At 44.1% G+C, this 23,022-nt stretch overlaps 1 protein-coding gene and 1 long non-coding RNA gene across 6 annotated transcripts in view; one reads left to right on the top strand and one right to left on the bottom strand.

Annotated features, from left to right (window-relative positions):
- Positions 1 to 852: 852 nt before the first annotated feature.
- Positions 853 to 23,022, bottom strand: part of WDR7 (WD repeat domain 7) — a 352,599-nt gene continuing 330,429 nt past the window's right edge. For 3 of the 5 annotated variants that reach the window (XM_019986705.2, XM_070779108.1, XM_070779107.1), the window contains 2 exons: positions 12,661 to 12,765; positions 853 to 3,758 (listed from right to left, as the gene is read on the bottom strand). In XM_019986705.2, the coding sequence (XP_019842264.2) occupies positions 3,555 to 3,758; positions 12,661 to 12,765 (309 nt within the window). In that variant the 3' untranslated portion in view covers positions 853 to 3,554. Of the gene's footprint in view, positions 3,759 to 7,689; positions 10,677 to 12,660; positions 12,766 to 21,427; positions 21,818 to 23,022 lie in introns of those variants that run through there. The other 2 variants (XM_070779109.1, XM_070779110.1) reach the window with 2 other exon arrangements.
- On the top strand, positions 2,620 to 12,020 carry LOC109577831 (uncharacterized). The gene is made up of 2 exons (XR_011563856.1): positions 2,620 to 2,705; positions 11,127 to 12,020. It is a non-coding gene; the product is annotated as an uncharacterized lncRNA (long non-coding RNA).

The raw sequence follows: 23,022 nt of genomic DNA, 5'->3' as shown, positions 1-23,022 counted from the left end.
TCAGTCAGCCGAAAGGGGTGAAAGGTGAAAGTTCACCCAGCACTGCTCGGCTTTACCTTCCTATTAATGTCATGCCCTTTCCACATTTGATCAGTTTATGTGATCACCAATCACATAGGACTGTTACTGCTCCTGTTTTCCCTATAAGGAAACATTCAAGACATCGGCAGATACTCAAACGCTTCCTGGGATGGACACCGGGCATTTGAATAGGGCCAGTGATGGTAGAGTCAACTCTAATGCCCGCCTGTTTCTTAAAGAAAACTGTATTGTTACATGATGATTGGCTCAAATTCTTATCTGCAAATCAGAAAAGAGCCACAGTCACTACTGACATGTCTAACCCCCTGTGAGCAAGGACGACCTATTTTGTTTCTCTTGCTTTTTCCTGAAAACCAATTATACCCTTTACCTCAGGGATTCAAATTCAAGCCAAACGGAATATTAACTGAAATGGATTTAATGATCTCAGCCCAGCCCCCCACCCCAGGGCAGCCAACCCATGTCATCAAATCTGACGAGATATAATTTGGTACAATTAACAGTCTATTTAGGAGCAATTTAGGGTGGAGATAAAGCAACATGCATGCAATGCCCCTGCCCAAGCCACAGAGGGCGCCGTGGAGTCTTGGTAGGAGAGTTTGGTTGTCACTTCCGCAGTCCTGGAGGACTTCTCCGTGCTCTGGCCTCCTCTGTGGACAGGTTCACCTTTCTGGAAGCTGGCTTTCCAGGGAAATGAATAATCAAACAGAAATAGAAGGCTTAATTTAATACCAAAGGTGGGGGTGGGGGGAGATCTCAATGGAGAATGCTTAAAAAGAATGCACAATGGTTTCAATGAGAAAAACCACCTTCGGTACAGTTCGGTTTTATTTTAACACACATATGTACACAGGGACAGTCAGCACATTTAGAATCTGTTAAGTGGCGTCATCAAGAGGCATCTCGAGAGGCAGACATTTTCCTTCACGTGCTGGACGCAGTGAGTTCAATCATCACGTTTTCATACAGGTGTCGCGACGCGGCACCCTGAGCTTGGACATCACCAGTGAAGCCACGCATACATCTCCACGTTTACAAGGACAGGCTCAAGTAGAGCGCCAACAATATCAATAAGACACCGAAAGCGTACGCTGGGAGGACAATGTCAATAAGACACCGAAAGCGTACGCTGGGAGGACAATGTCAAGTTGACCTCAGTGCTGAGACGTCTGAGCTGTGATGAAGTTTGCAGCTGTGGTTGTTCAAAGAGTCAAGGAGAGATTTGTGGGAACAAGAATGCAAATGTTAGTGTAGCAGTTAGAGGTGACTGTCTAACCAGCAGATACCGTCCACCTCGGCATCCTACGACAGTCATGTTCTGCTCGCCAACAATCACGGCTGTCTCTGCAGCCGGGGTATGTGGCTGGCCGAGCCCCACTGCCCAGGTCCTCACAGCTTTCTTCTAAACTTCCGTGGGGCATGCGGTCTGTTCGTTGGGGGTGGCCTGCCCACAAATCTCACACCTTCCTTCTGACGCAGTGAACATTTTGTTTTTTCAAAAAAAAAAAAAAATCTCTAAAGTATACCTGTACTTCATCATTCCAAAGCAGCTTTGTAGTCTAGAATAAATTAATCTTCATTTCAGTTCATAAGGTAAACATGTGCTGGGTATTTGCACTGAAGACTCGGGAAACCACTGGAAAAATGAGAGCCCCTCCGTGTTCTCCTCAGGTTTTTCTGTCTATATCGGGCACAATAGCTCACTCACCAAACCAAGTCTACGTTGTATAGTTCTTAGTTTCTTCCTGGGAAGCTACATATATGATCTTTATAAATACAATGTACATGCATGTGGCAGGAATTCACTTTTGAAGAACACCTAAAGTCTAAAACCAAGGTATAGGGTGGGTTTGCCATCAGTAGACATGACATACTTCTTATCACTATGAGAGAGGTGTTCTGGTGGACTTGATTTCCTAACATGTTCTTTAGAAATCTGTTTCAATAAAGTGACAGCTGTGTTTGTTCCTGGACTGTGACCATACTTTTTTGTATACGAACTCTGTCAGCCTAGGCTTTTAATCAGATGCTCCCTTTACCCCTTTTGGTTTCTTTGTAAACTTCATATTTTTTTTTCTGAATTTAATAAATTACTTTCTATTTTTGTATTTAATAAACCATTTTGCCTGATTAACCAACCAATCAACAGCCAACCAGCCAAATTCCCAACTATATACAGATCAAGGTTGTTAGGAGCAAGTCATCCAAAATATTATTTTATGGATTTTTTTTTTTCCCCATTACTATGAGCAAAGAACCAGCATAATCTGACAGAAGGAGAAGAAAGTGCCCTGGTTAAAGTTTACTTAGAAGTGGGATGAACACCCTCACTGCAGTGCTTGTTCAGACTGACTGAGAGCCCCACAGGTGTATATACAGCCGGCCCTTCGTGTACTCTGCCATTTCACACCAGGGACTTGAGTACGCGTGGACTTTGGTATCCTCGGGGGTCCTAGAACTGATTTCCCGCAGACACTGAGGGTGACTGTATACTCCCAAATGCCTGTGCCACAGTTAATGATTTTCTAGGACACTTGTTTAAAAGAAATATTGTCTTAGTTTTCCTTTAACTGGTCAGTAGTGGTTTGAAGGCTGAATTGTAACTATTACATGATAGCTGACATATGGGAACTGCAGGTCTGTGAAGTTTCTAGAAGGAAGGGGTAAGTTCTTTCTTAAAAAGATCTGTAGCTATAGACACAAGAATCTTCTTTTCAGGTGTACGCTATGCTTCCAAACTTGGATCTTTATTACAAAAGTCCATTTCAGAGATTAGTTCTCGTGACTGGATGATTATATTAACTAGATCCTCAGTAGTGATGATTTTGATTTTCAGCTACTAAATATAGCATCACTTGAACAGGATATGAGCATTTTGGAAGGCTGGGTGTCCAGGAAACTATTCTCCACGAAAATCTGTGTGTGTGTGTGTGTGTATTTTCTCATTAATCTTCAATTGGTTAGTTGTTAATAAAGAAGGTAGTGGCTAAACCCTAGGAAATTGGATTGAGTAATTTCCGAGCAATCTCCCAGAAAGGAAAAAAAAAGAGAGAGAGATCATGTAAACACAGAATCCTTCTGGTAAACGATAGCATCTTTTAGGAAATCCAAAGGAAAATAGTATCAATGATTAGGACTGCCACACGACCATAAAACCCAATGTCGGAACGACCATGTCCCCACCTCGTTTGGAGGTGGGGTTCAGCGCTCGGAAACTGCTGATCTGCGCTGGCAGTGCAATCACAGTGGTTATTGATTTTCGGGCTCCAGGTGCACCGAGCAACAGGACCGCCAGCCGCCCCTCCCGGTGCGGGGGTGGGGGTGGGGGGACAACCTGGGGACAGGGCGGCGGGTCCTGCGGGGTCGCGGGCAGCCCCAGCCCACGGGGGCGGGGGCAGGAGAACACAGACCCCACTGCCCCCGATGACCCCGGCGCGGGGTGGGCGGTGGGGGCCGAGGGAGGGGGGCTCTGGACCTGGAGACCTGGGAGACGGAACTCGCGGGCCGCAGCCCTAGACCATGAAGCGGTGCTCCTTGCCGTCGTGCGCCATGAGGATGACGTTGCGGTTGGAGGTCCAGATGAGCCGGGCCAGCCGCAGGGCGTTGTGCGAGCCGGGCGAGGCGGGCTGCACGGGGGGCACCCGGTAGGTCTTGACGCAGCGCAGCTGGGGCGCCGAGTTCAGCATGCCGATGCTCCCCAGCAGGGACGTGTTCATCTGGGGGCAGGGACGGGGCACGCGAGTCACTGAGGGAGCCGCTTCCCCGTCCCCGCCATGGAGCGGGGTCCAAGGGACACAGCCCTGCGGTCACCTGCTCCTCCTCACGGGATTCAGGGTCACCTAAGGGGTGCTTCTCAACCTCTGAAGGGCTCCTTCCAGTGTTATCTGAAATTGTTCTGATGCTGTTATAGAAAATGCATAAATCCAGAGAAATTTTACCTGCTGGGTACAACTGGACAGCAGGAAAGCCCTCCACTTTTTTTTTTTTTTTCAATGGCACTAACTGCTGTGGCAGGGTTGTCCCCATTTTTTTTTTGGCTGCGCAGCATGTATGATCTTAGTTCCCCCTCCAGGGATGGAACCCATACTGCTCGCACTGGAAGTGACCTCCGGGGAAGACTCCCCCCAAACCCCAATCATTGTTATGAAGGGAGCTAAGCGATACATTTTAATAAAATGGTTCAATCAGACAGTACTTGGAAACTGCGGGTATTTCAAATGGCAGGCTTTTCTGGTTCTTTAGTAACAGTGCTCCCTGCACCCCCTGAAGAATGAGCCCCAAAGACAAGTCTGGGGACTCAGCTGGAGAAAATGAAGTGAGGTTAAGCAGCAGACAGAGTAATAGGTGAGGCAGATCAAAACTCAAAACTCACCCCTTTCCCAGCTCCGCTCCCATCACACCTTCCCTCCTCACCTGCTTTAAACACATTCAGTTTCTGGAAAGCTCTAGTTTATTTGAAGGAAAAAGCAAGAATCAACCACCTCTCAACACTGCCTGTGCCCACTGCTCTGCTGCTAAAAAAGAGCACGCTCTAACACCTCATTTGCAGGGTGTGTTCCCTCAGTTGGTGATTTCTGCCCTTTTTTGGGGGGGCTTTTCTGGCTCTGACTGGAATTTGAGGTTCTCTTCATCCATTCACATGAATGGAAAATAATGTGGAAATTAAGGCTCATGAACAACTGTGCATTCAGGTCAAGTGCTGAATGCCGATTGGCAGTTATCTAAGTGAACTGTCATCTGAGTGAGTCTGATGAAACCTTTAGCTTCTAAGTATTACTTAACATTTTTTCAGTATTCAGCTTTTGTGCTACTGATACACGAGTCACATGGCAAGCACGCTGATGCTCAGGTCAGGAAAGCGGTCTTGGAAACAATACTTTTCTTTGCACTGATTTGTGTGCCCAGTTCTTCTCTCCAGCAGCACCTCCGCCTGCATGGTACTGGGATTTGTGGGGAGCATGCAGATGATGCTCCAGTGTGTACGGAGGGCTGGCACGGGGACCTGGGCAGCTCCTGGGACGCGGAAGGTGTGCTACCGCCCTGTGTTTGGGTCACTGCCAAACGGAAGCCGTTCCTTGCCCCGGCCCTTCTCAGCAGCAGGACGGTGTCAGGGGGTGTAAATCACACCATCTCTGGCAGGACGCATGCAGGCTCCACTGACATTTTCACAATTTAAATCATCTTGAGTAATAACCCTTTTAAGATGACTAATGTTACTGATTTTCCTGCATTAATAATAGTGCCGAACACAACACAGAGGTGAAAAAAAATCACTAGTGTACGAGGTCACATTTTAAAACCAAATGTATGATTATCATTAACTCTTTCTGTTAAGGGACAGTTAACATTTCAAGCCAGGCAGTACCTTCTGGCCATCTTCTAAGGGGCTCTTTCCTTGTGTTCTTCTCTCCCTTTCCTAGAGACTCCATAAAAGATAAAAACCAGGGCTTTATTGCTTTCTGGAGATACCCTAATAGTTTAAATATAAATAATGATGAAGCTTGATTTGCTAGTTCTCACAGGTACAAAGAGTAACAGAACATCATCATTTACTTCTCTTACTGTAGAACAGATCCAAATTATCCTGAAAGCCGCTGGTTAAAATGAACTGGCATCAACAGGCATACTGTGCTTTTTTAAAAAAAAATATAATTTCTCAGTTGATAAATAACTACAAAGTATTTTTCATTCTTTATGGATTTTCTATGAAAATGTGTAGGAGGCTTGATTTCTGCTGGTGGCTCAGAATGCTAGGGGCATCCAATAGGCTCAGACACAGCCTTATTTTTTAATTCCTTCCTTTAGCTTTAGCCACGGACAAGAAATAGGTTGAAGGCAAAAGGGGACAGGAAGAGAATATCTTATTGGAATGCGAAGGATGGAAAGATTTTCCCCAAAAAACCCATGATTATACCTGGGTTCTCCTTTTAAAAAGTTGAGCCATCCTTCAAATGATTGATGGATGCCTTTGGTAGGGTCTAACAGCCTTCCTAAAGGTCAACAAAAGAGTCCGAAATGCAGTACTTGGATGCAATCTCAAAAACGACAGGATGATCTCTGTTCATTTCCAAGGCAAACCATTCAATATCACAGTAATCCAAGCCTATGCCCCAACCAGTAACACTGAAGAAGCTGAAGTTGAACGGTTCTATGAAGATCTACAGGACCTTTTAGAACTACCACCCAACAAAGATGTCCTTTTCATTATAGGGGACTGGAATGCAAAAGTAGGAAGTCAGGAAACACTTGGAGTAACAGGAAAATTTGGCCTTGATATACGGAATGAGGCACGGCAAAGGCTAATAGAGTTTTGCCAAGAGAATGCACTGGTCATAGCAAACACCCTCTTCCAACAACGCAAGAGAAGACTCTACACATGGACATCACCAGATGGTCAACACCGAAATCAGATTGATTATATTCTTTGCAGCCAAAGGTGGAGAAGCTCTATACAGTCAGCAAAAACAAGACTGGGAGCTGACTGTGGCTCAGATCATGAACACCTTATTGCCAAATTCAGACTTAAATTGAAGAAAGTAGGGAAAACCATTAGACCATTCAGGTATGACCTAAATCAAATCCCTTATGATTATACAGTGGAAGTGAGAAATAGATTTAAGGGACTAGATCTGATAGATAGAGGCCTGATGAACTATGGACGGAGGTTCGTGACATTGTACAGGAGACAGAGATCAAGACGATCCCCATGGAAAAGAAATGCAAAAAAGCTAAATGGCTGTCTGGGGAGGCCTTACAAATAGCTGAGAAAAGAAGAGAAGCGAAAAGCAAAGGAGAAAAGGAAAGATATAAGCATCTGAATGCAGAGTTCCAAAGAATAGCAAGGAGAGATAACAAAGCCTTCCTCAGTGATCAATGCAAAGAAATAGAGGAAAACAACAGAATGGGAAAGACTAGAGATCTCTTCAAGAAAATCAGAGATACCAAGGAAACATTTCACACAAAGATGGGCTTGATAAAGGACAGAAATGGTATGGACCTAACAGAAGCAGAAGATATTAAGAAGAGGTGGCAAGAATACACAGAAGAACTGTACAAAAAAGATCTTCACGACCCTGATAACCACGATGGTGTGATCACTCACCTAGAGCCAGACATCCTGGAATGTGAAGTCAAGTGGGCCTTAGAAAGCATCACTACGAACAAAGCTAGTGGAGGTGACGGAATTGCAGTTGAGCTATTTCAAATCCTGAAAGATGATGCTGTGAAAGTGCTGCACTCAATATCCAACAAATTTGGAAAACTTATCAGTGGCCACAGGACTGGAAAAGGTCAGCTTTCATTCCAGTCCCAAAGAAAGGCAATGCCAAAGAATGCTCAAACTACCGCACAATTGCACTCATCTCACACGCTAGTAATGCTCAAAATTCTCCAAGCCAGGCTTCAGCAACACGTGAACCGTGAACTTCCAGATGTTCAAGCTGGTTTTAGAAAAGGCAGAGGAACCAGAGATCAAATTGCCAACATCCGCTGAGTCATGGAAAAGGCAAGAGAGTTCCAGAAAAACATCTATTTCTACTTTATTGACTATGCCAAAGCCTTTGACTGTGTGGATCACAATCAACTGTGGAAAATTCTGAAAGAGATGGGAATACCAGACTACCTGACCTGCCTCTTGAGAAACCTGTATGCAGGTCAGGAAGCAACAGTTAGAACTGGACATGGAACAACAGACTGGTTCCAAATAGGAAAAGGAGTACGTTGAGGCTGTATATTGTCACCCTGCTTATTTACCTTCTATGCAGAGTACATCATGAGAAACGCTGGATTGGAAGAAGCACAAGCTGGAATCAAGATTGCCAGGAAAAATATCAATAACCTCAGATATGCAGATGATACCACCCTTATGGCAGAAAGTGAAGAGGAACTCAAAAGCCTCTTGATGAAAGTGAAAGTGGAGAGTGAAAAAGTTGGCTTAAAGCTCAACATTCAGAAAACGAAGATCATGGCATCTGGTCCCATCACTTCATGGGAAATAGATGGGGAAATAGTGGAAACAATGCCAGACTTTATTTTTTGGGCTCCAAAATCACTGCAGATGGTGACTGCAGCCATGAAATTAAAAGACGCTTACTCCTTGGAAGGAAAGTTATGACCAACCTAGATAGCATATTCAAAAGCAGAGACATTACTTTGCCAACAAAGGTCCATCTAGTCAAGGCTATGGTTTTTCTTGTGGTCATGTATGGATGTGAGTTGGACTGTGAAGAAAGCTGAGCGCTGAAGAATTGATGCTTTTGAACTGTGGTGTTGGAGAGGACTCTTGAGAGTCCCATGGACTGCAAGGAGATCCAACCAGTCCATCCTAAAGGAGATCAGTCCTGGGTGTTCATTGGAAGGACTGATGCAGAAGCTGAAACTCCAATAGTTTGGCCACCTCATGCGAAGAGCTGACTCATTGGGAAAGACTCTGATGCTGGGAGGGATTGGGGGCAGGAGGAGAAGGGGACGACAAAGGATGAGATGGCTGGATGGAATCACCGAGTTGATGGACATGAGTTTGAGTGAACTCTGGGAGTTGGTGATGGACAGGGAGACCTGGCGTGCTGTGATTCATGGGGTCGCAAAGAGTTGGACATGACTGAGCTACCGAACTGAACTGAACTGAACAGCCTTCCTGCCTCAGAACAGGGCTACATGAAACTCTGCAGAGTACAAAACGATGATGGTAGGAAACAGCTGGAAAGATAAATATTCTCATGTTAACTATGATTTGTTGTTCTTCAGCCCATCCTTTCCCTACGATCTCTTCAAATAAGAGAGGAACCCGGAGTATTGAGGGTGGGTATGAATTTTCCCAATAAGGTCCATAAAAGAACCATCACCAAAACAACCAGTCATTCTGTTATTCAATACTAACATTTTCTTGACCAGAGACTGGCTACAAATTATGCTAAATTAAAGGCAATCTCCGTCTTGAATGAATGAAAACTCCATGGAATTATATTTGGTCACCTCAGCTTTTTTCTTCACTTCCAAGAAAATAAATCCTCATCATGAACAATTCAAATCATAAAGAGAAATATAAAGAAGAAAGCAAAGATCTCCTGAAATATCACTTTCCAGAGATAATCATTAACATTTTGGTAAACCTCTTTCTAGATCTGGAAGTCTATGTCCACAGAAGGAGAAGTAGGTTTCAGGAATTTTACATAAACCAGCTCATATTAAAAGGCAGTTGGAGGGATTTCCCTGGTGGTCCTGTGGTTAAGATTCCATGCTTTCAACGTAGCGGGTGTGGGTTTGATCCCTGGTCAGGGAACTAGGATCCCATATACCGTGCAGCCAAAATTTTTTTTAAATAATAATAAATAAAAGGAAGTTGGACAGCCTGCTTTTTTCATTCAACAAAATGTTGAGGGCAATCTTTTTATGTTAATGACTACAGGTTTACATCATCCTTTTAAAATGGCTGAACAGTAGTTTGGAATGGATGTAGGATGGAATAAATGAAGAACAAATGAAAGCACTACACATCTAATTTATTATTAGCATCTCTAGAAAAGGATACTTATTTGTTGGAGGGTGGTGGTAAAATTTAGGTGAGAGATTTATGGTTGTATTTCATTACAAAGCTCTCCTGTCTAATACCAGTGGATACACTGAAGTGCAACATTCAAATAGTAGGAATATGTTGTTGGAGAATCGAAGGGTTTGAAAGATTGCCAAATTACATCATTCAGCAGCTGAGTATGTAAAGTAACTAAACAGCAACTGTGGCGTTTCCTTTCCCTTTAAAAATAATGCTTCACAAAACCAGTTCTGAGAAGATTGTTTTCTGAACACATAGACACACAAACAGATGTAATTCATCAAAACAGGAAGTGCTTTAATGCTACTCTCAGCGTAAGTAATGCCGCATGCAGACCTCTTACTAAGTCTCACTTGAGCAATTACCCAACTAGTACTTCTCATTAACACTCATTTCTCAGCAAAGATTTTAATAGCTGATGGCTTTTGTAAGGCTCTGTATTAATAAGGCTTCATTAAGTTTTCAAAATATATTGCAATACATTTACTGGAATAATACAAAAGTATTATCGTCCATCACTAGACCTAAACAATACGCATCTAGATAAATCAGCCAAGCCCATTTGGGTAGAGCAGTGGTAGATTCAACACTGCTTTTTTGACTCTTTAATTCAAATAAAAACCCTGCTATGCTCCTGGAAGAGGTTTTATTGTATTTTCTTGAGAAAGGTGAAATGACGCTTCTGTGTCTTCTCCTAAGTTTTAAGACCAAGCTGGGTATAATTTAAGTAGGGAAGAAATGGTCTGCGTTTTACATTCTGACATTGGGATTGGAGGCAAGAAAGATGTGGTGCTGTCTGAGTTGCCTGGGCGCTCTGTCTGTTCAACACCCACCCCTGCAAGTAACACAGGGTGGCCCCTGGAGAGGACGTCTGGACAAAGGGCAAGGGGCCGGGCCCTCTGAGGGCAGAGCCACATAGACGCCCACGGTGAAGTGCATCTGGTGAAGTCCAGGGGCAGCAGCACAAGCTGAACTGGATGGAGCAAAGAGGTTATTTCAAAAAGATAGCATCTACAGAATGATCGTGATCTCCAGCTTGAGGTATATGCTGACTGTAATTCCATCAGTGAGCTAGGCAGCAACTCTGATAAAAACAGAAAAATATTCAAGAAAGGCATGAATATATCCAGACAGAACCCTCAAGATCTAGATAAGGGGGAAAAGGTTTACACCTTAGACATTCAGGAAAATACTGGGGAAAGTTTCACATCTGGTAAATTTAGGAGCTATTATATGAGGAATTGGGCTTCCAGGTGGCGCTAGCCATAAAGAACCTGTCTGCCAATGAAAGAGAGGCGGGTTCGATCCCTGAGTCAGGAAGATTCCTTGGAGAAGCGCATGGCAACCCATTCTAGTATTCTTGCCTGGAAAATTCCATGGACGGAGGAGCCTAAAGGGCCATAGTCCATGGGGTTCTAAAGAGTTGGACACGACTGAAGCAACAGCATGCATGCATGTATATAAGGAATTGTATTTTCTTAGCAGGAAGAAAAATTGAACAACAAAATGGAGATCTGTTTTTGTTTATTCCTAGGAAGAAAGCACAGAGCAAACACAAAGCCCTGAGGAAGCAGCGACCCACGGCGGCTTGGTTCCAGGCCCCCAAGGCTTAGCTGGGCACCCGGTGCTTCCACATCAGCTATGCGCCCGATGGAGGGAGTTTCACAAGAATGCGCCTCGGGAATTCAAGAGAACGGGAAACAAGGGGAAATATCTATCAAGGGCGTCCAAGTACAATTGGTGTCACAGAAACCAGTGTTAGCAGAAAGGAACAATTGGCAGGACACTGTCTGAAGAACCACTGTTGCAAGAGTTCAGTTTATGGACTCGCTGTGGAATTTCGCTAAAATAAATATGAGTCCTGCGGTTACCCAATGCGAGAAACAAAGACTGGGTGACGTCTCTAAGGAAAAGAGTTTAATAGGAGCCAATTAATATGCTGGAGATATATTCTGGAGGAAAGGATAATGAGAAAATAAACTGGAAAACTAAATTAGATGAAGAGTAGGAAAAGCTCAGGACAGATGTGGTAGTTGTCATGCTTTAATGGCATGCTGTTAATTAAGCAATTTATTGTATCTGTTTTACATTTTATTAGCTATTGATTTTTTAAAAACCATCCTCAAGTTGTGAAGTCTTGTTTAAACTTTTATTTGTTTAATTTTTTTTAAAGCTTTTAAAGTGATGCACTGCATCTCATAAAACATACCTGCATCCTAGGATAGGCAACAAAATTTTAAGTTAACTTGGGGGCGGGGTTGGTAATGTTTAAATTTTTTGTAATTATCAGGAGTAAGGTACTTAAAAGAAGATGGGATGGAGATTAATCACTGAGGATGAAACAAGTTCTATTATAAAGCTCAGTTGCTTGAATTAATTAATATTCATTTTAATCATCAATAAACAGAGGTATCCTTGTGCACTGCCAGTCAGTGGTACTCAGATTTTTGAAAATGTTTTAATAGCTTGGGAATGAAGAGCATCATGTGCGAAATTCAGAACACAAATGTAAATGGGATAATACAAACGGAGCATGAAGTTAGTATGAGGCTGCTTCTCCCTTAAACTCTGTGCCCTGTTCTCTGAATGCCTTGTGTAAATTAACAGCCTGAGCAGAGGTCTCCACTGCTCCGCCCCGAACCCTTCCAGGCCCTTCACTTACCTTTAAAGGCACCTCCTTCTCCCTGAACACCCACCCCTCCCTGCCTGAATAGCTGGCCCTTCCTCAGCACCACCATGCCTCAGCTCAGGCGGTTCTGCCTCTGTGAAGCCAGCCCTCAACCTCACTCCCCGGTTCCCCCAGGACTGTAGGTGCTTATTCACTTGTGTCTCCCTCAGACTGAAAGCCGTGTGAGAGCAGACCCCACCTCTTTCTGGGCTGCCAACTGTGTGCTCAGTAGACCCCGAGTGCCGGCAGCTGGCCCATCATCAGCAAGCAATAAACACTCGATATTTGTTGAAGGGAGAGCCGTCACGAGGAGGCCTTGGTGGGCAGGTCAGCAGGGAGCCTCCCCCAGCAAAAGCAGATCATGCGACAGACGCCAAGGCCCTGTAGCACCCACGCGTACCTGCCAGAAAGAAATGTGGCTGTCCGTGTTCGAGTAGGTGGCAAGGTACCGTCCATCCGGGGCAAAGGCCACTGCAGTGATTGGCCCCTTGTGTCCATGGATTGTCTGAAATAAAATTACGAGTCGTTCACTGTATGCACCGCACAGAACTATTGCACCTAAACATGCAAATACATTCAAAGTTGAACAGTTATGTCACGGATACTAGAAACTGGTATGTTCTTTCTTTATAAACTTGTTGTTGTTGTCTGGTCGCTAAGTCATGTCCGGCTCTTTGCGACCCCGTGAAGTGCAGCACGCTATGCTTCCCTGTCCTTCACGATCTCCCTGAGTTTGCTCAAACTCATGTCCACTGAGTCAAACTTAGCTTAGAAAAAGAGGAAAAGCAGCTGAAGTTCTCTCACAGATTCATCCAGGGGCTCTGACCTTGTTCTGGGGAGTCCACCTGCTTCCTACTTGGGAGGATATAGCATGAGTTCAAAGGAAGAGCAGATATTAATGGGCAAACCAATGTGTTCATCCATTTATGCCTATTTGAGGGAAGAATTTTACAATTAGGAAAGTTAAAAAAAAAAGTTAAAAAAACTGATCACCAAATCTATCCAGGAACTTCATCTATAATGAAAAAAATAAAGCTCTATCACATAACATCTCTGCTCTGGAAGGAGTCAAAAACAATCATTTCAACCCTTTAATAATTTTACATTTTTCACATTTTATGCTTCATTTCCCACCAATTACACTATGTGTAAATGCATATGGCCGCAATTAGTACACATCCATGCATGCATGTGTTGGAGGTCTGAACACACATATAAATCAAATGCCATTAAAAACAAGTTAACAGGGATCATTTTGAGCCTCTGCCAAATAGCTATCATTGATTTAATCATGAATTAAAAAAAAAAGAATGATGTGGTATTTTAGACTCGCTTTCTGAGTAAAGGTCTTTACTAACAAAAAATTACACTCATGTCTAATGATATTAATAGTTACCGAAAATACTGGGATACTAAACAAATTAGCATAATATTGTATTAATGTATCTGCACAAACTATTAAAGGCTGTATGTCCACTACATGAACCAATATTCAGTCCGGTTACAACTGGAGGTGGATCACCTCTCTTGGTCTAGAAAGGACGGGGAAATACGTTCCCTAAACTAAGGCAAACCAGGAAGGCTTGTTTCCGCTTGCATCCTGAGTCTCGGTGGGAGCAGTTCACTGGGCGGTTCAGCGTCCCCTCTCGTCCTGCCTTCCACACCCAGACTGTGAATTTCAGTAGGTCTCTCCTCACAGTTAACATCTGATTACGAGGAAGGGAGAAAGGGGATGGGGATGGGGGACAAGCATGTCCCTCTGTGCTTTCAGCTTTTGCTCTTTCCTGTCGTTAGAAAAGGTGCTGTGGAGATCCGAAATGATGCCTGCTTTCCACACTCAGGAACAAAGTGTGGCACTGGCAGCACCGGGCTTTGGGCTTGCAGGGGACACTCTCTGAGTCAGACTGCCTGCCCTGCGTTTGGGCTCCACCGCTCACTGTGGGCCCTGGGGCAAGTTACTTACACTCCTTAACCTTGAGCGTACCCATGCCAACAAAGCAGAGACAATGATGACGGAGGTGGCGACCATGGCTGATGGTTCCTACCTTGAAGAGCTTCGTGAAGACTAAAGAGTTCGCACACGCACAGCCCTCCGCACGATGCACGGCGCATAATAGTTCAACGAATACTCTCAGTGTTTGTGCGGCTCCTCTTTTAAAGATGACCGGATGTATATACTTGAAAGTTGCTAAGAGAGTAGATCTTAAGTGTTCCCACCACAAAAAAAGAAATGGTGGTTGTGTGATGGGAGGGAGGTATTAGATAACAGCAGGGGGATAACCATATTGCAATATAGAAGTGTATCAAATCATCATGTTGTACACCTTAACCTCACATGTTACATGTCAGCTATAGCTCAGTAATGCCAAAAAGAGACTAGACAAACGTAAGCAACCCCATAAATCAATCACTCGAGTACTCCATTTAATGAAAACATAAAATAAATAAAGCCCTAGTCATATATGAAACCAGATTATAGATATATCGGGTTTGGCCTGCAAAATGATCGTAAAATGTATTCTCTGATTTCCAGCCTCTCCTGAAACAGCCCAGGCTGCCTCCACTCTGGCTGCCCTGGGCCCGTGTTTGCCCCCGACACCCTGGGCCAGGCTGAACCGAGGGGGCCCTGTGGCCTTGTTGGCATTCACTCTGATGTCACCAGTCCCAGCCCTGACTCAAGCGGGTCTGGGTACACAACACCCACTGCCTGGCCCCCTTATTTCCTGTCTGGTCCCTCACGGCATGTAATGCCACCTTCCTATTAAAAATACTTGATTCAACACAGCTTCTTCGACGCTCTGGGGTCCTGGTATGCATCTAACGTGTGGGCACACTGAAAGCTCAGATAAAAGCTTGCCCTGCCTGAAAATACCCCCTCTCCCAAAAGCCCAGCTCCGTGTAGAGGTGGATTCACCCCTCCTCCTGGAGTCTGGGCCCCTAAATCTCAACACAGAATGTTAAGCCTGCCTCGTTCTGATGAGCATCCTTCCTTAACCAGCAACCAGAATGTGCTTCAGATGGTAGCAGAGGGCAACAGCGTGCAGGGTATAAACCAGCAGTCCCCAAAGGCTGTGCCAGCCCAGCAGCCTCCTTCACGTACCTCGCTGAGGCTGGCTAAGACGGCTCTGCAGAGAGCCAGACATGTGGGCTCCTCATGCTTCATATCATATCTTCATGTGTGTGGTGAGTTGCTCAGTCATGTCTGACTCTGTGACCCTTTGGACCGTAGGCCGCCAGGCTCCTCTGTCCATGGGGTTTCCCAGGCAAGAACACTGGAGTGGGTGGCCATTTCCTTCTCCAGGGGATCTTCCTGACCCAGGGATTGAACCCGCGTCTCCTGTGTCTCTGGCACTGCAGACGGATTCTTTACCACTCAGCCCTCTGGGGAAGCCTATTATATCTTCATCCTTTATAGTATTTAAAATACCTACTTGAATACTTCTATGTCAGTTGAAGACACCCTTCATTATGTTATCTAGTGTCTCTTAACAAAAGATCCTATGAATTAAATTCATCTTGGAATTGTCTGCTAGGAAAATACTTACCTTTTCAGATAAACTTTGTTGTTTTCTTTATCATGCGACGATAAGTACATAATCTCACATGTACTTGCTTTCCTGCCAGGAAACTCAGAACTAAATTTGTGCTCATCGAGCTGCCTAGTAATAAATACTTCCCCTCATTTCACTAATCACGGTCCTGTTTCCTTTATTGTTGTTGTCAAGGTTAGGTGCGAAGCTTAACGGGGTAGTTTCTTTAAAGTCTGCTTTGAACAAAGGCGACTACATTTTAGGTCAGAGCACATCAACACACACACACACACACACACACACACACACACACACACACACCCCGATCCGGCTAGGTGCCCCACAGGTGCGCACATACACACACACACACACACTCTGAGCCGGCTAGGTGCCCCACAGGTGCGCGCGTGCACACACCCTCCCATCCGCCTAGGTGCCCCACAGGCTGTCTTTCAAAGCAACATAGAGCAAAACCACCGGGTACTGACGGCAGCAGCAGCTGATGGACAGACCCGTCGTTGTATAAGAAAGCAAGTACCACTCATGGTAGCTCAGGGAAGCTCACTGTTTTTAAATGGTCTGGTACATCTGGTGAATTCATTACAATCTCAGCCTGAGACATCTCCAGCCCCCAGTGCAATGGAAATGCTGCCATTGTCTTTTGTCCAGGGTCTCTGAACCTCTCCTGGACTGCTGCGGGCGCCCCCTGAGCTGACTTTAGCCTCCAATGTCTTTTGCTGGGGGTCTCTGAACTTCTCCCGGACCGGTGCGGGCACCCCCTGAGCTGACTGGAACCTCCACTCTGACGCGATGCAGCTGGCTGCAGATGGCAGTGAGCGCGAAAGCACTCTGTGATTCTGCACACTCAAGGGTTTGGGATCGTAAACGAGTAGAAAGAACCTTTTCCCCAAACAGGTTTCCAAACAAAAGGAGGCCGGTTCTGCTTTTTAGATGTGGGTGAGTATCATAGCCTTTGTGATAGGTTTTGTCAGAGAAAGTGCCATCTTAAAAAGACAGAAATGGAATATAAAGAAGTTAATCTAATTCAAGAAGTGCTATGAACAATAAAAGAAATCAAGCAATTATCCCTAGCAGGAGACAAGAATGTTGAATTGTTAAACACTCTCCCCCGCTTTTACTTATAAAGAAAAGGAACTGAGAAGCAGGATTAATAAGGAACAACGCTCGCGTGTGCCCAGTGGTTTTTAACAGGCCGGTTTGGTGTGCTCCAGAAAGGAGCACAGTTAACCCTGTCATACAGGGCACAGAGACACGGATTTCCAAGATGATCTGGTCAGCATCGATACAAACTAGTACAGTCTAGCATATTCTCTTGAAAACTGCTGTCTCTTCCTGGATTTCTTGCTATTCAGCTTCCGAATGACAAACCGGAGAACCGAGACCAAAATGGAGGACTCGACTGCACCCACTTCACAGACTGAACAAGATCAAAGAGAGCATCTTGCATTCATTTCCAGGTCTCGTCACTTTTTTTAAGGGGAGGGAAAAAGCCCAGGAAACAAAATTTCCTACTTTTAACATAAATTCTAAAGCAAGGATGTCCGAGAGTAGGTACAATTTTGCTACCATAAATACCATCACAAGGGAAAGATGTTGACTGACCCGTGTATTTTATATAACATTTATTAAACTAAAAAAAAAAGAAAAGAAAGAAAGGACTTTGCACTTCACAGCCCCAGGGTCTGCCAGGCCTGAGGGGGAAGATGCCCATCCTGCTCACAGGCCTTCTTGGGATCACAGGGCTGGCTCTGGGGGAACTGAGGCAGCTGGAATTTGAGGGGTGACCGCAAGGCCCGCTGAGCTGTGTGTCCCCAGGGGGCTGCGCATGGTCTCTGAAATTCCTACAAATACAACTGTGCCTTTGGTTGAGGCATCTTCCCTGGCCTGTGCCCTGGCAGAGAGCAAACAGGACCAACTTGCTCTCATGAGGTACTGGTACATGCGCAGCAGAGGCTCCGAGCTCAGGGTGAGAACGCACGATGCGTCCCTCTGTGTACAGAGGCAGGAAGCAGCTGGAGACGGGCTAGATATACAGGGAAGTGGGCGCTGAGGAAGTGAGGATAAGCTCCAAAAAGGAGAGGTAACAGCAAAGACCTACAAATGCACACATTTTCCCAGCGTGCGTGCTTAGTTGCTGGGTCGTGTCCGGCTGTTTGGGACCCCATGGACTGCAGCCCGCCAGGCTCCTCTGTCCGTGGGATTCTCCAGGCAAGAATACTGGAGTAGGTTTCCATGCCCTCCTCCAAGGGGTCTTCCCGACCCAGGGATGGAGCCCAGGTCTCCCGCACTGCAGGCGGAGGGGAAGCCCTGCTGGGCCCTTAGTTCTAACAAACAACAGGCACTTCCCTGGGGGTCCTGGTGGTGAAGACGCCACACTCCCACCAGAGGAGGCATGGGTTCCATCCCCGGTCGGGGAACTACGATCCCCACATGCTGCAAGGCTTGGCCAAAACATAAAAACAAATAAGCACACAACCACCAAAACCAAACAATGCTAAGTGAGATTCAGGGCGCGCTTGTGCCTGACACACCCACCAAACCATCTCTTCCCGGCCGCAGGCACAGTCAGGAAAGGGTGGGTGAGGAAGCTGGAGCAGGGCTTGCTCTGCATGCCTTTCTGACACCCCAGCACAGGCTGCTGACTTCAGGGCTGATTGGCAGGGAGAGACGGGGTCCGGGGACACAGAGACATCGCGCTGATGGATGGCTTTGTTTGTTAGGCCAGGGAAAGGTTCGTCAAAAAAGCGGCCATTTCCAAAGAGTTTAAAAGTTAAGAATTAATTACGTTCAAGAAATAAAACTCCCTCTTTCTTCTCTCCGAAGCGACCAATTTGTGAAAACTGTGTTAGGTACTTAACGTTCACCTGCTCCAGGAAACAAACGATTTAGGCAGACGATAATATATTTTCAGAAAGTGTCATCTACAGCCAATTAGAAGGCTGGAGGAAAATTTAATCTCCACTGTGAACTGAGCCTTCTGCCGCCTTTTTGTGGGTGGGATCTTACGGCCGAAAGACGTGGTCAACGACACTGAGAGGCCACCCATTCTTTTCTGTAGGTGGACAGGGCTGCCTTAAAGCAGGTCGGATGAAAATTCATTTTCTTTTCAAATCTCTCAAGAAGATTCCAAACCCTCCCCTGAAGGCCCTCTTCTGTGTTTAATGGTGTGTGCCATCAGAAAAGTTTTCCTTTTTCAAATCTAAATCCAGAATGCTGTAGTGTGAGCCTGATTCCTCGGTTCCAGCCTCAGAAGAGATGAAGAATAGCTGGTCACCAAGCATGTGTCGGTTTTTTTTTTTTTTTTTTTTTTCTTGCAGCAAGACATGCGGGGTCTTAGCTCCTCGACCAAGGATCAAACCCACACCTGCTGCAATGGAAGCCTGGAGTCTCAGTCACTGAACCACCAGGGAAGTCCGTGATCACCAGTCTTAGCATGGTAACTTTTCATAAACTTGAATGCTGTTACTGCAACGTGCTCCGTTTTTCCTTATTTATTTTTTATTTTTAGGATTAAAAAATTTAGTGACTATAATATAACCTTTGCCTTTCAGAGCTCATCTCCCAACTATTAGAATAATTTCTGTAGATTTTCCTTAAACTTTCTCCAAGCTTTCAAATCATGATCTCGTCGAGCTGGATGGTATTGTAAAGGTCAACCATGTCCTCAAAATGTGGGACTACAAAACCGGACTGGGGGCTGGAACCGGGCAACTGGCTGTCATCAGAGTTGCTCATCACACCACCCAGGAGGCCAAGACTGTGCTTAATTTTACCACAAAACTGCAACTGGCTCCAAAAGCTGGTAAAGTTGTTGGCACGCAGGTGCCTGATGCCCACAGCCCTCACACATGTGGGGAGAGGCAGGGTCCCCGAGCCCACGGCAACCGTGGTAGACGAAGGAAAACGAGGGGCCCGGCTCGCTCTCAGTGGGGACACAAAATACAGAACCCAGAAGAACCGACCAGGATGAAAGCGGATGGGAAGCGCGCTCCGAATGCACGCTGGCGCTGGGGAAGCCCGGCGGCTCTTGCTGGCTGTCTTCTCTGCTGCAGTGTAAGCGCGTTCACCTAGATGCGGCCCTTGGCGGTTCTACAGTGATTTTGAACAGAGATTTGAGGGTTGAAAATGGGCTGTTTATCTCTATAATTTGTTTTCTTGATGGAGGGCTGAGCTGATGCTGTATTTTTTTTTTTTTTTTTCACATTATGCCAACTGTGTATTAAGAGAGTCAAGCCACTGTGGCGATCTTCAATCCAACGGGTACCGGAACGATTCAATGAATTACTTTCTGTCGCTATCTAATTGAAAAGAATATACATCTAGAGCAAAAGAAAAGCAGGTTTGGTATCATTTTAGCATCTTAATGGAAAATAGATCTAAGGAGAAACATAATAAAAGTCTGCTATCTTAAGTTTTCTTATAAAATGAAATGCCTCAAGTAAACAGACTCTGTTCCCTAAAAATAGCTGCAGCATTTACTGCACATTTTCCGTTACTGAAAGCTACTTCAGTGTCACTTGGGGACAGACTGACAGACACTGACAAGTTAAAGGCGTTTGGATATCTACACACTGGTAATCCTTAAGACATGGGCGGTAGTTTTTGAAACTTCTTTGTGGATGATTATAACCAACATGTATGTGCACAGCACACCTTTCCAGGAATAGTGAGGCTCAATGACGCTCAAGATTGCTTCACTACTGTAATTTAGGCATGAGTAAGAATTTCAGAATTTTAGGATATTGAGGCTGACGTTTTCACTCATATCAACTGTACATTATCAAAATTAAATTTAAAAAGGCAGATCTACAAATGAACAAATAAAGTGACCATTAAAGTCAACAGTTGTTTTCCAATCTTAAAATATCGTAGCCATCATAACAGCAATCTCTATAAAAAAATATGTACTGGTTTTCGGGGGTTATTCCGTTCTGTTCAACAGAGGAACTTTTTCAGATTCAAATAAATTTTCTGTCAGCCTCATTGTTTATGTCTGACTCTTTCTTCCTCTTTTTTTGCTACAGATAATCAGGAGGTGACCACATGTGCACCTGCGCACGAACACACATCCCTCTTCTGGTTTAATAGAGCAAATATTTTCAGGATAAAGTTACTTAAAAACACCAACTTAGATTATAATAATTGATACGTCCTTTCTTTATGTGCTAGAATGATCAATTTTATAGAAATATCCTTTGAAAATTATGTTTGCCAAAAATCCCCAACATCATAAGCTTGCAATTATTTTGTGCCCTGATCGCCACTTCTTGGCTAATAAATGACGGTGGTACATTTGGACTGTGTGTGAGGCTCTCAAGCTCAGTAACAACGAGAGAATAAAGAAGTACAGACATGATTCCAACCGTAACACGTTTCCTTATATGTTAACATTTTAGTCATATTTAAAGATTATTTATGGATCCTCACACACTGAGTGCCTATATGATTTAGATAAATGTGCTTCAGGTTCAAATAAAAGGGATAGTAGATGAATGAATTTTATTAACTATTCACAGTGCTGGTATGAAATAATTATGAGACATTTATTAAAGTATAACTTTCTGTAGCTTTTAAAATACACAAATATTTTCTATAGATCTCATACCCAAAGCTAAATATTTTTGATCATACTTTTAATATACTTCTATTCAAATATACACTACAAGACTTAAAATGAACAAACTTTTGCCTTTTTATTCTCAGACTATGAAAATTCTGTTAAAAAAAAAGAAATTCTGTTGTTAAATATTAAAAGGATTCCTGAGAAATTAGGCCAGCATAAAACAGCTATGTACATTTTCAAAGAAGACAGAGGAGAGTATATTGTTAAAGGTAATACTATGCCACAAAACTAAATTCCAATAGCTTCCATTTAGAGTTCCTTGCAGGACTTCAGGCCCTTCCACAGCAGCCTTCAGTAGACACGCGTCCACAGGAACCGGTGGGACAGCAATCGCATCACAGAGGAAACGCCCATCCAGATGGACCTCAGCATTTCCGTGGGTTCTGATTTGGGTCAAGGTGAACACAGATGGTTTTGGCTAGAGCTTCACGACAAGGCTTCATGCGCCTGCCCTCTTGGCTCTCTCTGGCCTGGTACAGGGCATGCTGACACAAAACATCTTACGCAGAATGCACTAATATGGGATTTATTTTTCAAAATCACATTTCACAAGAACCTAATATTTTCATCATTCCAAAAAGAGAAATGACTTGAAAGTGTTAAAGAAACCTAAAGTATTAAATACGTTTCTAAAATTCATACATGTATCAACCAGTATGTTATTCTATCTTTTGGCTCATACTTGCTTCCGAGATTGAGAGTATATACACTAATACACAATACAGATTCAGGGATTTTATACTTTTATGCGTGGTTTTTATCCTTCTTTAACTTATTAAAACAGAAAATCAGATTGCTGCTGCTAAGTCACTTCAGTCGTGTCCGACTCTGTGTGACCCCATAGATGGCAACCCATCAGGCTCCCCCGTCCCTGGGATTCTCCAGGCAAGAACACTGGAGTGGGTTGCCATTTCCTTCTCCAATGCATGAAAGTGAAAAGTGAAAGGGAAGTCGCTCAGTCGTGTCCGACTCTTAGCGACCCCATGGACTGCAGCCTACCAGGCTCCTCCGTCCATGGGATTTTCCAGGCAAGAGTACTGGAGTGGGGTGCCATTGCCCTCTCAGAAAATCAGATTAGCCTGGAACATAACCTAATTAATTAGGTTATTAATTAATTACAAGGTCTATTTCTTTGTTAAGTCAAGAAACCCAAAATTAGAACACTATAAAATCATCCTTCTATCTTTGATGTATCATTCCATATTTGCAATATTAAAATAGTAATAAAACAATACAATAATATATGTAGGACTTTTTTTTTTTTCACAGAGCAATTACATTTGAAAATATTCCCCAGCAGTTACTAAGGTCAAATAACACTGATACTACTTGTTAGTCCTGACTTATTCTGAGACTACCTCATGTTTACCTAATGGATTAAAGTTGATCCTTGTTGGTTTTAGAGGTCAGCAAAATCTTCTGAGACACAATTTGCTTATTTGTAAAAATAAGGATGATATCTGTTTTTCCCAACTCATGGGATTTAATATTCTTAGGAGAAATGTACAATAACAGGTTTAAAATGTTTATCAAGAGCTTATTATGTTCTAGGACCTGTGTTAGATATCAGTAGAAAGATGAGATATGA

This window comes from Bos indicus, chromosome 24 (genome assembly GCF_029378745.1).
Source record: "Bos indicus isolate NIAB-ARS_2022 breed Sahiwal x Tharparkar chromosome 24, NIAB-ARS_B.indTharparkar_mat_pri_1.0, whole genome shotgun sequence".
Classification (NCBI taxonomy): Eukaryota; Metazoa; Chordata; class Mammalia; order Artiodactyla; family Bovidae; genus Bos; species Bos indicus.
Note: the sequence above shows the minus strand (reverse complement) of the source record. Positions and strands in the feature narration are given on the sequence as shown.